The sequence below is a fragment of the Euleptes europaea genome, chromosome 13, assembly GCF_029931775.1.
Source record: "Euleptes europaea isolate rEulEur1 chromosome 13, rEulEur1.hap1, whole genome shotgun sequence".
In the NCBI taxonomy this organism is placed as follows: Eukaryota; Metazoa; Chordata; class Lepidosauria; order Squamata; family Sphaerodactylidae; genus Euleptes; species Euleptes europaea.
In genome coordinates, this window is record NC_079324.1 from 41,700,546 (window position 1) to 41,714,747 (window position 14,202).

The 14,202-nt window shown below is 45.0% G+C and overlaps 1 protein-coding gene across 7 annotated transcripts in view; it reads left to right on the forward strand.

Annotated features, from left to right (window-relative positions):
• Positions 1–14,080, forward strand: part of PATZ1 (POZ/BTB and AT hook containing zinc finger 1) — a 33,231-nt gene extending 19,151 nt beyond the window's left edge. For 3 of the 7 annotated variants that reach the window (XM_056859683.1, XM_056859682.1, XM_056859685.1), the window contains 2 exons: positions 10,112–10,249; positions 13,097–14,080. In XM_056859683.1, the coding sequence (XP_056715661.1) occupies positions 10,112–10,249; positions 13,097–13,515 (557 nt within the window). In that variant the 3' untranslated portion in view covers positions 13,516–14,080. The remainder of the gene's footprint in view (positions 1–10,111; positions 10,250–13,096) is intronic. The other 4 variants (XM_056859686.1, XM_056859687.1, XM_056859688.1 and 1 more) reach the window with 3 other exon arrangements.
• Positions 14,081–14,202: the final 122 nt, after the last annotated feature.

Genomic DNA, 14,202 nt, shown 5'->3' on the forward strand with positions numbered 1-14,202 from the left:
AATAATTGCTATCTTGGGAGAGCTGCTGCCAGCCAGAATAGACAGCACTGGGCTGCTGATCTGGTTCAATACAAGGAAGTTTCCTGTGTTCACTTAAGCAAGAAAAAAAGACATTTTGCTCAGAAATTTGGGGTGGGGACACAGAAAGCAGAGCCCCCTCCAAAAACAACATGCACTGAGTCTCAAGAGATGTTCCAGTTTACTGTTTAAATGTATTTCCTTACTTAATCAGATTCCAAGAGGATTCAACTTTTAAAAATGGTTAAAATTATTCTGCTGATAATAGATTGAGCTGGTGGTGGGTTGGGCTGAATGTTGGAACCACATCTTGGAGCTGTTTCTTCCTGTTCTAAATGGAGGCTGAAAAATGGGGAAAGTTTGTCAAAATAAATAAGGATAATTTTGAAAAATGGTTAAAGTAGCCATAGCTCACTACTGAAAATATTGACTCATGGTCTGATCTTACACACGTTTACTTTGAAAGCTTGTCCCACTGGGTTCAGTGAGGCTTACTCCCAAGTAGTTATGCATAGGATTAAGCCTCAGACTTTTATAGTCATACCCTGAATCACTCCTTTTAAACAAACTATAGGTCATATCAGTGAATGAGTTGGCATTACAAATTCTAATTGGGTAGGAATTCTGTGGAACTTTTGAAATTAAAAATAAACTTTGGGTTCTGGATTTTGAAGATCAAAATCTGAGGCTTATGACAAGTCACCTTAGCATACAGACAAATCGTTCATAGTATTTTTTGGAGCTAGAAGTGTAGATGATTGAAAATTAATTTACCGGAACTGGAGTACTCTCAGCATATTTTGCGGAGCTGAAATTAATCATATCAACCTATTCATTCCTTGCTGTTTCTCAAAAATGCCACTTTTAAAAAAGTATCCCCACTATCAGATAAGAAAAAACATTGATAGCCCCCCATGTGTCTCTGTTTACCAACTTCTTAAGTTTGTGGGGTGGGGAGGAGACTGTTGGTTAAATTGTACTCTAACTGTTAACTGGATTAGGATCTGTTATTGTATGTGCTGTGAGGACCCAGAAAAGATGTCATCAGGAACTCTGGTCCGAGGGCTGGCATAATAATGCCTCATTTACTTGGACAGGCAATTCCAAATAGAATTTGGAGGGTAGAGAACAGGTGTGTGTGTGTGTAAAGTGCCGTCACGTTGCAGCCCACTTATGGCGACCCCTTTATGGGGTTTTCATGGCAAGAGACTAACAGAGGTGGTTTGCCAGTGCCTTTCTCTGCACAGCAATCCTGGTCTTCCTTGGTGGTCTCCCATCCAAATACTAACCAGGGCTGACCCTGCTTAGCTTCTGAGATCTGATGAGATCAGGCTAGCTTGGACCATCCAGGTCAGGGCAGAGACAGGCTTACCTAGCACTGTAGTTCTTATTGCTGAAGGTTCAACCGTAGGGATGTACATTCCTATATTAAAAAATAATCTAAACCCAATCACTTCTATCCTTAACATACCAACAGTGCAGTTCTAGACAAAGTTAACTCTATAAGGATTGCTAAGAACAGTGGCAGTAATCCCTGGAAATAACCATTCTGGTGTCTTGTCTGCCTTTCACAGCTGTATGTAGCAAGGAAAGTAGGAAGAACAACATGGGGAGAGAGTATCTCCAAAGATAACTGATAGGAGTGTATTCGAGCCAGAAGAGTTAGCAGATGTTCCTATCAAAAATAATAACACACAGTGTTTCTGCTTTCTTCCAGTCATTACATTGTCACTGCTGGCATGGGGAAAGCATTCTTGATTTTACAACATAAGCAGAAATGTCTCTTGTTTGTTTGCTATTCTGTTCTGCACGTACGGGCACCCTATCTATTAGGGGACTAAGCATGTAGAATCTGATTCTGCTCCCCCATCGGTCTCTATATTTCTTTCCCTCTCCATCTCCCTGCAGTAGACAGCATATCTGCAAGTAAGAAGGGTAAATATTTTTCTTGTATCCTGTGGAATACAGGTGCTGCAGAGCCAAATCAGAAAAGACACAAGACATCTGTGATAAGAAAGGATATGCGATCTCCCAATATCTGTAATTTTATTTTAAAACAACTAGGGGAGTATATGACAGGAAACCCACCAGGAGGCTGCTTTGTTGGGGAATAAAGGAAGCAGGTGGGCGGGAGGGTGTTAGGAGGGAAACTGTCAGAAGTTGTGGTGAGGCTGCTGGCTTCCCTCAGCAACAAGTTGGTGAGGCTGAGGAAGTAGAGCAGAACCTAATGTTATGCAACAGGCTGTAGGGGTGGAACTGGTACTCTAGGATCACTTAATTCCAAGGGCGACCCTGTAGATGGCTGCCTGGTTTGGCTCCAGGAAGTAATGAACTTTAAAGGACAAGGGTGTGCTAAAGTAGTAGCTGCTGAACTCGGTTGCATCTTTGTTGAGGAGTCCTGCTGGGTCCCATCCTTTCTCCTGTCTACAGAAACTGCTGGGAGAATGTGCTGGTGATACTCAATTCTGTTCTTTTGGGGTTGTTGTTTTTCAACAGTCCAGTGGTCAGCAGATGTTCTGAATAAGTGCTTAGAAGCAATAATGGGCTGGTGGAAGGCTAGAAAATTAAACATTAATCCAGACAAGGCTGAGTTAGTGTTGGTCCACACTGTAGTTAATTAGCAGTGAAGGCATCGGCCTGTTCTGGAGTGTTTTTCTCCGAAAGGAGCATATTCATAGGTTTGGGGATGGTATTTAAATGCATGCCTCTATTTATTATTTTTCACCAGCTTTGGTTGGTGCACATGTTACAGCTTTGAGAAACCAGATCTGGCCATGATTAACCGTGCTCTGACAACATCCAGGTTAGATTGATGAATTGTGCTGTTTATGGGGCTGCCCTTGAAGACAGCCTAGAAGTTTCAGTGATGCACAATGCGGCAGTGAGGTGCTGACTGATGTAGGTCCCCCGCTTGTACTCTATAACCTACGACAGTCATGCGGGGGGGAACCCCATCCTTCCCCCGCGTCATTTCACCTTTCCCTCCCAGTGAGCATTTTCACTCCCGTTTTGACCTTCCCCACTGGTTCTGTAGCTTCCCCTGCCTGCCTCCTCCTCCTTAAGGGCTCTTTTACCCTCCTCACCACCTTGCATGCCAGCCAGCACACCCATCACCTTGCCTGTCTCATCTCTTGCCCACATGCCAAGCCACCCAGTCTCCAGTCTGCCTGCCTGCTTGCTCACTGGTTAGGCCACCTGCAGCACCTCCACCTGCTTGGCTCACAAGGTGGCTTTGATTCCTCCTCCCCTTTCACTTATTTCCACTTGCTGGCCGGAAGCTTGGGTTGTCTTCTCTTCTTAAGTTGCTTATCCAAATCATGTTTTGTTTTGTTTTTTTAATCCCGATGCTTTTAAAAATATTTTTTTAATTTTTCTGCAAGATTCCCTTTGGTTTGTAGAAAGCTCTTCTTTGTACAAAGCCACAATTTCTGGATCTGCAGCTGGGGCCATGTTGAGAATTACATGTTATTTTTTGATATGATTTGATTTGTATCCCACCCCTCCCCGGCCAAGGTATTTTTTTTTAACAGGCACACTACACTAGCTGCCAATTCATTTCCAAGGCACAGTTAAGAGTGATGATTCTTATCTTCACACCCTTGAATTGCCCAAGGCCAGACTATTCAAAGACCCTGTCTAAATTAAGGTTGGCTTCTGAAGCTCTGTTCTTTCTGTCTCCACTGTGGTAGATAGCAACCAGAGACTGAGCCTTTTTGGTAGTGGTGCCCTAGCTGAGGAATACTCTCCCTGTACCCTTGTGCCTAGTTTTATTTAGTTTTAGGTGCCAGTGAACATTTATTTGGCCTGGCATTTTGTCAATTATATAGTATTCCTATTACTGGACTAACTGAAGTGTTTTATTGTGGGTTTTATGCTGCTGTTTTTATTTTACTCCTTTTAATGAATGTTGATGATTCTGGTTTTAATTGTTTTTATAATGTATTTTTGTGTTTTATTTTGAACTTACGGTAAAGTGTTTTGGGAATTCTTTTTGGGAAAGGCAGCAACAAGTATCCTAAATTAATAATTGTGCATTGTTTTGTTTCCCACAATTTCAGTGTTTGTTGCCTGGTCTTCCAGAAACCCTCCCTAATCTCTTGTGCTGAGACTATTCCTACTTTTTAATCTTCAGCTTAGTGCAGATCTGGGTTGTCAATCAAATATTGAGAATTTGAGTATGCTTACATTTATGAACACACAGCGTTTCATTCAGGTTTCTTCCTCCTAGCAGAGAAGTGCATACTTAGTGGGGAGAGGCTGAAGCGTTTTGTAGATTGTTGGTCCTTCCTGTTATGATGATAGACCGTAGGTGTATCTGGTATGCTCCTTCCACAGAGGCTGTCTTCACCACTGGCGTTGCATCCCCAACCAGAGTGGTATAGTGATTGCAGTCTTAGGCAGATCTGGGTTCAAACCCTCAGTGGGTGACTTTGGGCTAGTCTTTCTCAGCCTTATCTAAAAGGGTTTTTATGAGGGTAAAATGGAACAGGGTAGAACGTTGTACTCTAAGCTCTGTAGAGGAAAGGTGGGACAACAATTTTGATAGCTATCTAGAACCACCATTATAGGCGAATCTCTATATATCCTACTGCCCATTTGTGGATTTCACAAAGCATGACCTTCCCACTCCTGATGTAGCTGGCTGGATGCCCCCTCCCCCAATAAGTTTGTTCCTAGGTTCAGAAGTCTCAGGGACAGCATGGAAGCAATGGGAGGAGGGCATCTGCAGAAATCCTCAGCCCCTATTCCACAAACAGGAGTGCAGTTCTGTTGGAGGAACTGTGTGGTTGGATGCGTTCCATCATTCATTGGAGAGAGAGAGCAGAAGAAATTTGAAACAGTGAACACATGAAGCTGCCTTATACTGAATTAGACTCCCCCTTGGTCCATCAAAGTCAGTACTGTCTACTCAGACCAGCAGCGGCTCTCCAGGGTCTCAGGCAGGGGTCCTTTCACATCACCTACTTGCCTAGTCCCTTTAACTGGAGATGCCGGGGATTGAACCTGGGACCTTCTGCATGCCAAGCAGATGCTCTACAGACTGAGCCACAACCCCTCCCCTTGTCACCCGACCTGAGGTGCAGGGGATTGGGGTTGCCTACAGATCTTCATTCAGGCTGCAAGGGTCCCACACATGGTTGAGGATGAGGGAGGGTCACTGACGCAAGATAGCTATCCCTGGTTCTGGTTCAACACTCTGATCATTACATCACACTGACTTTCCAGTGGCTTATTCTAAATCAGAGGCAAAGCAATAAACAAATGTATTTTAGCTTCACTTGGGCCAGTGAAAAAAAGATGTGTTATTTTAGAAGTTGTAGGTTATGACAGGAGTCAGAAATAGCGATTTGGAATTTTTCTATTTCCACATATCTGTGATCTATCCTGGCTTTGTACTCATATTATTCTAGGAGGAAAGTGGTTTGTTCTTGAAAGATTGTAATATCCAATTGGTAAGGACTTAATACACCCATAGTGGAACATAGTCAGTGATTGTCATTGGGCTGCTGAGAGTCCCCCCAGACAAAGGATTATTTTAGACCCCCGTGAGCATGGGTTGTCGGGAGGGGCATTTAAATCAAGTGCAGGTCAAGGAGGAGCCATTCCTGTGGGAATGTGCAAGCATGCAGAGCAGTGGAAAGAAGAGGAGGTGAATGATGAGTGAAGAGTAGGGCCAAGTTGCAGCTGAATTTAGAGCTGCATATCAGCAGCACCTTGCCAGACTCCCAAAGCATCCCGCGCTGTGCCTTCTTTCCAAGTCTGATTTTGCTAAAATCCATTTGTGGTTTCCCTATCAGAGTTATGTTCTCCACTGCCCTCCAGAACAGGCCTTCTCTTTCTCCCTTTTTGTTATTTTCTCTCAATCCAGAGTCTACAGACTTTCACTCGCTACTAAAACCCCTTTGAACTGCTCTCCACAGAGAGCTGTTGTAGCCTAGTGGCCAAGAGATTGTGCTATGGACCATAAAGTCCATGGTTCAGAACTTGCCTCTGCCAGGAACTCTCCAAGTAGCCTTAGGCAAGTCATCCTTCTCTCCCTGCCCCCACCCCCCAACACCCAAAAAAACACATTGGCCTTCCATTGTTTTTTATAATGTGAACATTCTAAGCAAGGCATGCTAAGAGCCCCCCTTAAACATTTTTGGAGTTTTCAGAATTCATTGCTGTCTCTGAGATGTGTCTGGCTTGGAGTTTCTAAGGTGGAGAGGGGAAATCCAGAGATTTTCTAAGGGGTATGAAAGTATACAAACTACTGTAAAGTGTATTGCTTCTGTAAATTTATGGCTGAACTAAAAATGTGGCTGGGCTGGCTGCTTAAGGTTTTTAGCCAAGAACACCGAATGACATTATTACTTTTATTCTTATGTACCGGTATATACATTGCCTTTTAAACTGTGCAGCCCACTTTATAATCCTCTTTCCTTGTCACAATTATCCTTCTGGACTGGATCAGTTACCATACTGTCTCTGATGCTGATACAAAATGCCTCACCCAGAGCTAGAGCTTTCCTCTTTACGCACAAAAGGGCTATCTTGTCTACTATTCTCAGCTCTTTTTCTACCCAGGGGTGCTCAGGACAGTGTTACAAAACAGAATAAAAATAATATAGTATTAATATACCAGGGGTGTCCAAACTTTTTTCAAAGAGAGCCAGATTTGACGAAGTGAACATGTGTGAGGGCCGACCATTTTGCCTGACATTCTTAATTAAATTAATTAAATGCAAATTAACTATTTTATGCAAAGTTTATTGCAAACGGCATACTTATTATGCCCATAACCACAGACTGCACCACAAAAACCATGGCTACATTCCTTCCTTTCCCCAAAGCCCCTTTCAGCTCACCGGACGCCCCCCAGCTTCTAAATCGCCAACCTTCCTTCTGTAGGGAGGGAGCAGGAACTCTTCCTCCCCCCTCCCCACCCCGCTCATGTGCCTCTCTGGGACTGTCAACTCTCTCCCTTCAACCATGCCGGGGGTATTCCGTCCTCCCCTCATCTGAGCCAGGAAATAAACTGGTTTTCATTCTCATGGAGTCCAAGATTCAAACACTCTGACATCTCCCGTGCAGGGAGGAATGTGGAGTTTTTCTCCCCATGAGAGCCAGCGTGGTGTAGTGGTTAAGAGCGGTGGTTTGGAGAGGTGGAGTCTGATCTGGAGAACCGGGTCTGATTCCCCCACTCCTCCACATGAGCGGTGGAGGCTAATCTGGTGAGCTGGATTTGTTTCTCCCGCTCCTACACACGAAGCCAGCTGGGTGACCTTGGGCTAGTCACAGCTCTCTTAGCCTTACTTACCTCACAGGGTATCTGTTGTGCGGAGGGGAAGGGGAGGGCGATTGTAAGCCACCCTTAAGTGGTAGACAAAGTGGGCATATAAAAACCAACTCTTCCCTTCTTTGCTTCTGACCTCTTTGCTCTCTGCTCGGGGCTTTGACCTCTGGAATGAACACGGGTGTCCTCTGCAGACTCGGCCCCATCTGAACGCGCCTCATTTCTAAACACGATACATGCCAGGAGTCATTTATTCCCCCCACCCCATCCCTTCTTTCGAAGCAGCCACTTGCCTTGGAGAGAACCTGCTGGGGGGGGGGGGTCTGACTCGAAACACTCCGTGCCCCCAAATCCAGCCCCCTCTCCCCCTGCCTTTCTTTAACTCACGATCCTCCCACTCAAGACCCATCCAGTCTCCCCTCCTCTCTCCCACCCACCCCGCAAATCTGGATCCATCGCGAGGCCTCCACAATGCAGGGAAGGGGCTGCATCTCCCCCCCACCCCAGCCTTCTGCAGAGAGGAAGGAGGAGAGCCAGACGGAGCAGCCCCCCCCCCTCCCAGGCTTTTCGGTGTGTGTGTGAGGGGGTGTCTTTCCTCTCCCGGATTGGGGCCAGCTTCTGACCTCCCTTGCATTTCCCTTCCCCCCCCCCGCCACCTTTTCCACCCTCGAGTCCCCCCCAACCCATCCTCAGGATCCCCCTTGACCCACTCGGGAGGAGCTGCTGCTGCTTTTCCATGCTTCAGAACAACAAAGGCCGTGTCCCCACGCACGGGCTCTGGGTAGGAAGGAAGTGGCCTCTCTAGGGTTTCAGACTCGCTGGCCTTCATTCTGGGGGGGTGGAGCTGAGACAGCCAATCGAGGCAAACCTCCACCCAAGCGTCGCCCCCTCGGTCGGGGATGCAAAGCACAGGCGCAGCCCCCACGCGCCCCCTTTTCTCTCTCTGCAAAACAGGCTGGGGGGCCGTATTAAACCAGCCCAGGGGCTGCAGTTGGCCCCCGGGCCAGACTTTGGACATGACTGTAATATACCCTCCCCGTCGCCAAACCCAGTTAGTTCCCTTCCCCAAAATAAAACAGTAACATCCTCTGTGAGCAAGAATTGTGCATGTGTGTGTCCAGCACTTACACATGTTCATACAAAGCCCTCCTATCCACTAGTGTCCTTGTTTTCTGAAGTTCCTTCCGGGGGTTCTAAGAATTTCAGAGGAACAGGCCAATACAACAGCAAGTAGAAGCCAGGAGGCTGCTTGTTGCAAAAAAAAAAAAAAAAACAGCTGCTGCCATCATAGTGCATTTTGGAAATGCAGTTTTTGGCTTGCAGTGACAGCAGAAAAAAAATTGATTACAGCTACATTAGTTGCTGATGCTCTTAAATTAATGTGATAGGATGAATACCCAGGATTTTGCCTTTCTCTTTATAGAAAAGGAGAGCCATCAGAGAAACTAGTTTTTCTGCTGAAAAGAGGATTACACTAAGCAGTAATTTTAACAAGAAACAGGGTAATTGTTTAAATTGTTTATGGCAATGTTTAGGTAAATACATAGAAGGAGAAGCTAAAGGTCAGGGGCAGAGCGCCCATTTGTGTACAGAAGGCCCCAGATTCAGTCTCTGGCATCCCCAGGTGAAAAATCTGTTGGGGAGCAGGGCTGGGAATGACCTCTGTCTGGCTTCTTAGCGAGCCTGTGCCAGTCTTGTCAACTGGGTTGGGCTGACTGTACTGTCTCATGGAATAAAGCATCTTTGAATAACCATACGAGGCTTCAGAATTGCATGCTGTCACCAAAAGAAACATCCGTTTAAAAAAAAAAAAGATGGTTGTTTTAAAGAAATCACTTGATATTGTTGACGAATTCTGACAATGTGCATTCAGAAGCATTGGCTGTTACCGCACTAGGTATTCCCAGCAATGTATTAAGAGTTTGAAAATGTTATAAAAAATACTGTTCACACTTTCTATGTATTCCCACTGATGTAATAAGAGTTTGAAACTGTTATAAAAAATACTGTTCGCACTTTGTTTGGCCCCTTTAGCTGTGAAGACGTCTTCCAGCCATTTTTTAGCTGTGGCATCCAAAAACCCTTTTAAAGTGATGTTTTTTATAACATTTCCAAACTCTTGATACATCGCTGGGAATACCTAGTGCGGTAACAGCCATTGTCTTGACAAGGTTAGAGGGCCCCTGTTTGTGTCTGGCAGGGTAGCTTCTCTAGAAATCTGCAATGATTTTACTTCTCCAAGAGCCTTTCTCCTAGCCAGGAGTTATTTCCATATTATTTCCCATTTTCGAGCCAGTCCTAATCTACTGGAGCACACAGAATGTTCCCAACCCAGGTAATGCATAAACAGTTTTTAAAAACCAGTCTGCCAAACCAGTATTTACATATTTGAAGACACAATGACTTGCTTTTTTCCTGCCCAAACTGGATTTAGTTGATTACGGGCTATTTTAGGAACTGGCCAGACTTAATAATATGAAAACATATTTACTATTTGATTATCTGCAAGAGAGAAGTTTTCAGACCTCAACCTTGTAGATCTGATATGGATTCTAGTGTTTCTCACCATTGTGGTACGTTTTCTTGCAAAGGTGCTCATGCACAGACTTGTTCCCTATAATTTCTAGGTTTTAAATTTGTACGCCCTAAAGGGTACACCACATTTTGATGCCTTCTTCAAAAGCAGCCAGATTTCATTCGTTTTGGCTCGTGCACAAGTTCTTTAGAGGACCCAAGAAGATCTGGAAGCAGATAAGGGGAAAGGCAGAGGTGTGTCTGTACTGGTGGCAGGATCTCATCTCCTTTTATCTTGTTTAGGTTTCTCCTCTGCCTCCTACTTAAAGGTCCATGTTAAAACCCACCACGGTGTTCCCCTTCCCCAGGTCTCCAGGCACCCGGAGCCCATCCCGAATGGGGGAGCAGCGTTCCACAGCATCAGGACCTATGGCATCAAAGGCAAGCGACTCCCTGCTCTGCACTTTCCGTCTCTCGGCGTAGGACTTTGTGTTGTTGGATGCTGGGCATGGGAAGGAGGGGAAGAGGGAAACGTTTGGAGAAAGCAAATGTGAGGGTCAGCAAAGTAAAATGGTGATATTTCTCTTGGACTGCCAAGTGGAAGGTTGCATGTCTGAATGCTCTTTCATAGAGGGGGGAAGAATCCTCACTGCATGGAGAATACTAGCATCTAAGAACACAACACGAGCCCTTCTGGATCCCAGCACTCTGTCACCTATAGCGGTTCTGGACATGGAAACTCCATTTTTCTACTTATGGCTAACAGCTATTGACAGACCTTTTCCTCCTCAATGACTTGGCCCAGTCCACAGTGCCGCATCTTGAGGCAAGGAATTCCATGAGTTAATTGTCCATTATGTGAGGAAGGACTAGATAGAGGAATGCTTCTAGCCTAGCCTTTTTCCATTTAATATTAGGGTGTTTCATTTCATGTAGTGAGGGGATTATTCCTCTCACGAAGGAACATTCAGACACATGGTCCTCCGCTTTTAGCTTGAAGTCCATGAAGAACCGTACCATTTGATGGTATAAATTAGGAAAACAATAAATAAAACAGTGTTCTGTTTTGCAAGCTGTGGCTGGCAGTGCCCCTAGGCAAAGGATTTACATTTCCTCCCCTCAGGCTTTATAGAAGCCATGGGGGGATTGTAGTCCATCCACTTTATTTTTGAAACAGGTAAAGGCCTCGAAGTCAGAAGGCTGAACACACGGCTGACTCCCATGGACCTGTTTAAGATTACCTTACCTGTGAGATGCCTTATTTGTAGCTAGCCTCCAGCTTTAGCAAGGTTCATTCATACCAGGCTGTTAGTGGTCAACCTGTGTTTGGATTGTACAGCTTCAGAATCACATGGCTGAGTCCACCTCTACAAAGAAAACAAACTTGTCAGAGAAAAGGGTAGGCTAGGATTATTTCTAGCGTTTTTTGGGGGGTTGCATCTGGTTTTCTGTGGAAGAATTTTTTGAGCACCTACTTACAATCTGAAGTGGTACAACCGAGATGCAGTTTTAAATCCTCAGTGGTAGAATTAGGCCTCAGCTTCTGGTTCTACTGGAAGAAATCTTTGCAGGGTGGAGGTGATGTCTACTCAGGCTTCTATTTCACTAGTCTACCCTACTACAGGCTGCCAGTTGAAGTGTCCTATTCAGGTGGCAGGTCTTGCATGCTGCAACGGGCAGTGGAGTGGAAGACAGATCTGAGCCCCAGGGCAAAACCCTCTCTGCAAGCCCCATTGAAAGGAACTGGACTTGTGTAAGGCCATAGTAATGCTCAGTGCTGGGCAGTGCAGGAATACTTCCTAATACATTTTACCTTGCTTGTAGAAAGGGGGTGAGGTGCTTAGTTAACACTTTCCTCTTCAGATCACAAAATGTGTCTGGCTAACCCTTGACATCTGTTTTATTGCAGTTGTTCGGGTTTGGGTTGAATTGATCTTATGTGGGACATTTTATAAGGGAAGGTTTACAAATAGCTGTGCAGTATGTGTACAGTAGTGTTGGTCAGGCTCTGTTTACCGCTTTCTCTCCTGCATGATCGCCCCTTCTGGCACCGAGTTCGTTAGGAACTTACCACTCCTCTAGGAAAGCAGTGGCTGTCGTAGATTCTTTTTCCTAAAAAGCTCTTTGTGTTCTCTGCTGTGTGCCATGCTGATGGCAGGAGATTTGCTTTAGTATGTTGTTTCTCAGAAGGACATTGCAAGAGTAGTACCATAACCTCTTGGTTCCAAGTTGAATGGCTGTGGGGGGAATAACATAAGGATCAGTGTGGCTCTTTGTGTCTCGAGTTCTTGTCTGTGCTTTTCAAACATGGCAAAAATTCTTTAGCTTGAGGGTGGAAATTGCATTAGGTTTGTTTTATATTCAGATCACTGTGAGGAGTGCCTAGACAAGGGGAACGTAGTGGAACGATGAGTGAGTAGAGCCCAAATGATGGACATCAACTACTTCGGGGAATGTAATTTAGTAATTAGGGATAGTCTATCTGTGCATGACCCAAACCTCTCTAAATGGGATAGTCCCTCTGTGCATGACACCCCTCCAGATTTAACAGTATTATTTAATCCAGGTTATAACAGGTCTTTAAAAGTAGAGTTGCATTCTGATTCCAAGTTGGAGCTTCACCACTGAAGAAGACTGCCTCGAGGCGGAGAGCAGCTGTTGATTCCATGATGGGAGGCTTGCTGGACTCCTCTCTTGTAAACTGGTTGTGCTTTTGTTGTGTTTTGCATTTTTATACAATTTACTGGCCGTTCTTACGCACCACAGTGATTTGCATTTCAGTGTTGGGAGAAGTGACTTCCATCTGTGGCTCTGCAGTAATGAGGGACTTTTTATGTATAGTATTCAGTGAATCTGAAATGTACACACATGTAAGGGTATGGGTTAGGCATCTTATACAAATGTTGCAGGTACCTCCAGTGATATTGCAGTTCATAATATGAAAGTTGAGGGCCAAGAGCATGGGGATTCTGATGCACGTTAAGGCCAGGCTTGGAAGTAGCTACTTGGCTGCCCACCTGTGCAAGTCAAAATATTCAGGTCAACTAGGTAGGGAAGTTGGGTCTACAAAGGACCTGTGGGCAAGCCAGTGGTTAGTAACAAAATGTGGGCTGTTGACTTTTGTAAACTCATTTGTGCAAGCTTGGAATAGGATATACATAGGTTGTAATGTCTCCATTGCATGCTAAAGGAAGTGTAGAGTTGTCATCTTGGGGAAACAGGTGGTGACCTCCAGAGTACTAAATGCTTGCAAGGGTCTAAAAATGTGCCTTTTCTTTCTTTCTCTAGAAGGCCAGAAATGCTCACATTCGGACCAGATTGAGAGTTCAGATTCCTATGGCGATCTCTCCGATGCCAGCGACCTCAAGACCCCTGAGAAACAAAACGCCAACGGTTCCTTCTCCTGCGACATGGTGGTCACCAAAAATAAATTGGAGTCAGAGGGAGATAAGAAGTACCCCTGTCCTGAATGTGGAAGCTTTTTCAGATCCAAGTCCTATCTCAACAAACATATACAGAAAGTTCATGTTCGTTCCCTGGGGGCCCCATTAGGGGACTTGGGCCCTGCACTGGGATCTCCCTTTTCACCCCAACAGAACATGTCTCTTCTGGAATCATTTGGGTTTCAGATCGTTCAGTCTGCATTTGCATCCTCCCTAGTGGATCCAGAGGTCGACCAGCAACCAATGGGGCCAGATGGAAAATGAAGGCCAACTTTAACTTTAACAAAGCAGCAGTCTGTTTTATGTATAATTATAAAATGGCTGTGAACAAGGAGGGAAGTAACAGAATCCAGTTTTGTAGCTGAGGCATTTTTAATACCCTTAGGTTCCTTCCTTTACTTGTTCTCCTCTCCTCTAAATCTTCCCTGGGTGGAGAACGTTGGTCACCTGACGATTTGCAGGGTGTCTGCATGACAGTGAATTGATGACCTTCAGGGCCGCAGCGCAGGCAGAATTTGTGCAAACCATCCAAGAGGTCTGTGGATGACCCAGCTTGGAACCAGGAAAGAATGAAAAGCCACACACACTGGTTTGACAATTTTAAAGAACCCAAGTTGATCCGGCAGAGAGAGCTCACCTTCTTGATACCCTTGATCCTCTCTTTCTCTCTGCCCCGTAACCCTTTCCTGAGATTCTCATATTAGCATCATCGACTCATAAAAACACACCCTGTGGTATCTAGTAGATAAAAGTGCCGTTGTTCCTTTTACAAAACAGAAATCAAGTTTTTGTTTTTTAATTTATTTTTGTTTTTAAAGAACACAGATTCACGTCAGAGTGGGTGCCGCAGCATTGAGGGGCAGTAACACCACCGTCTGGCTGTCAGCAAATGCAAAACCTGTTTGTGGGGCAATCCAGTGGGAAATTCTCCTGCACAGTCTCCACATATGG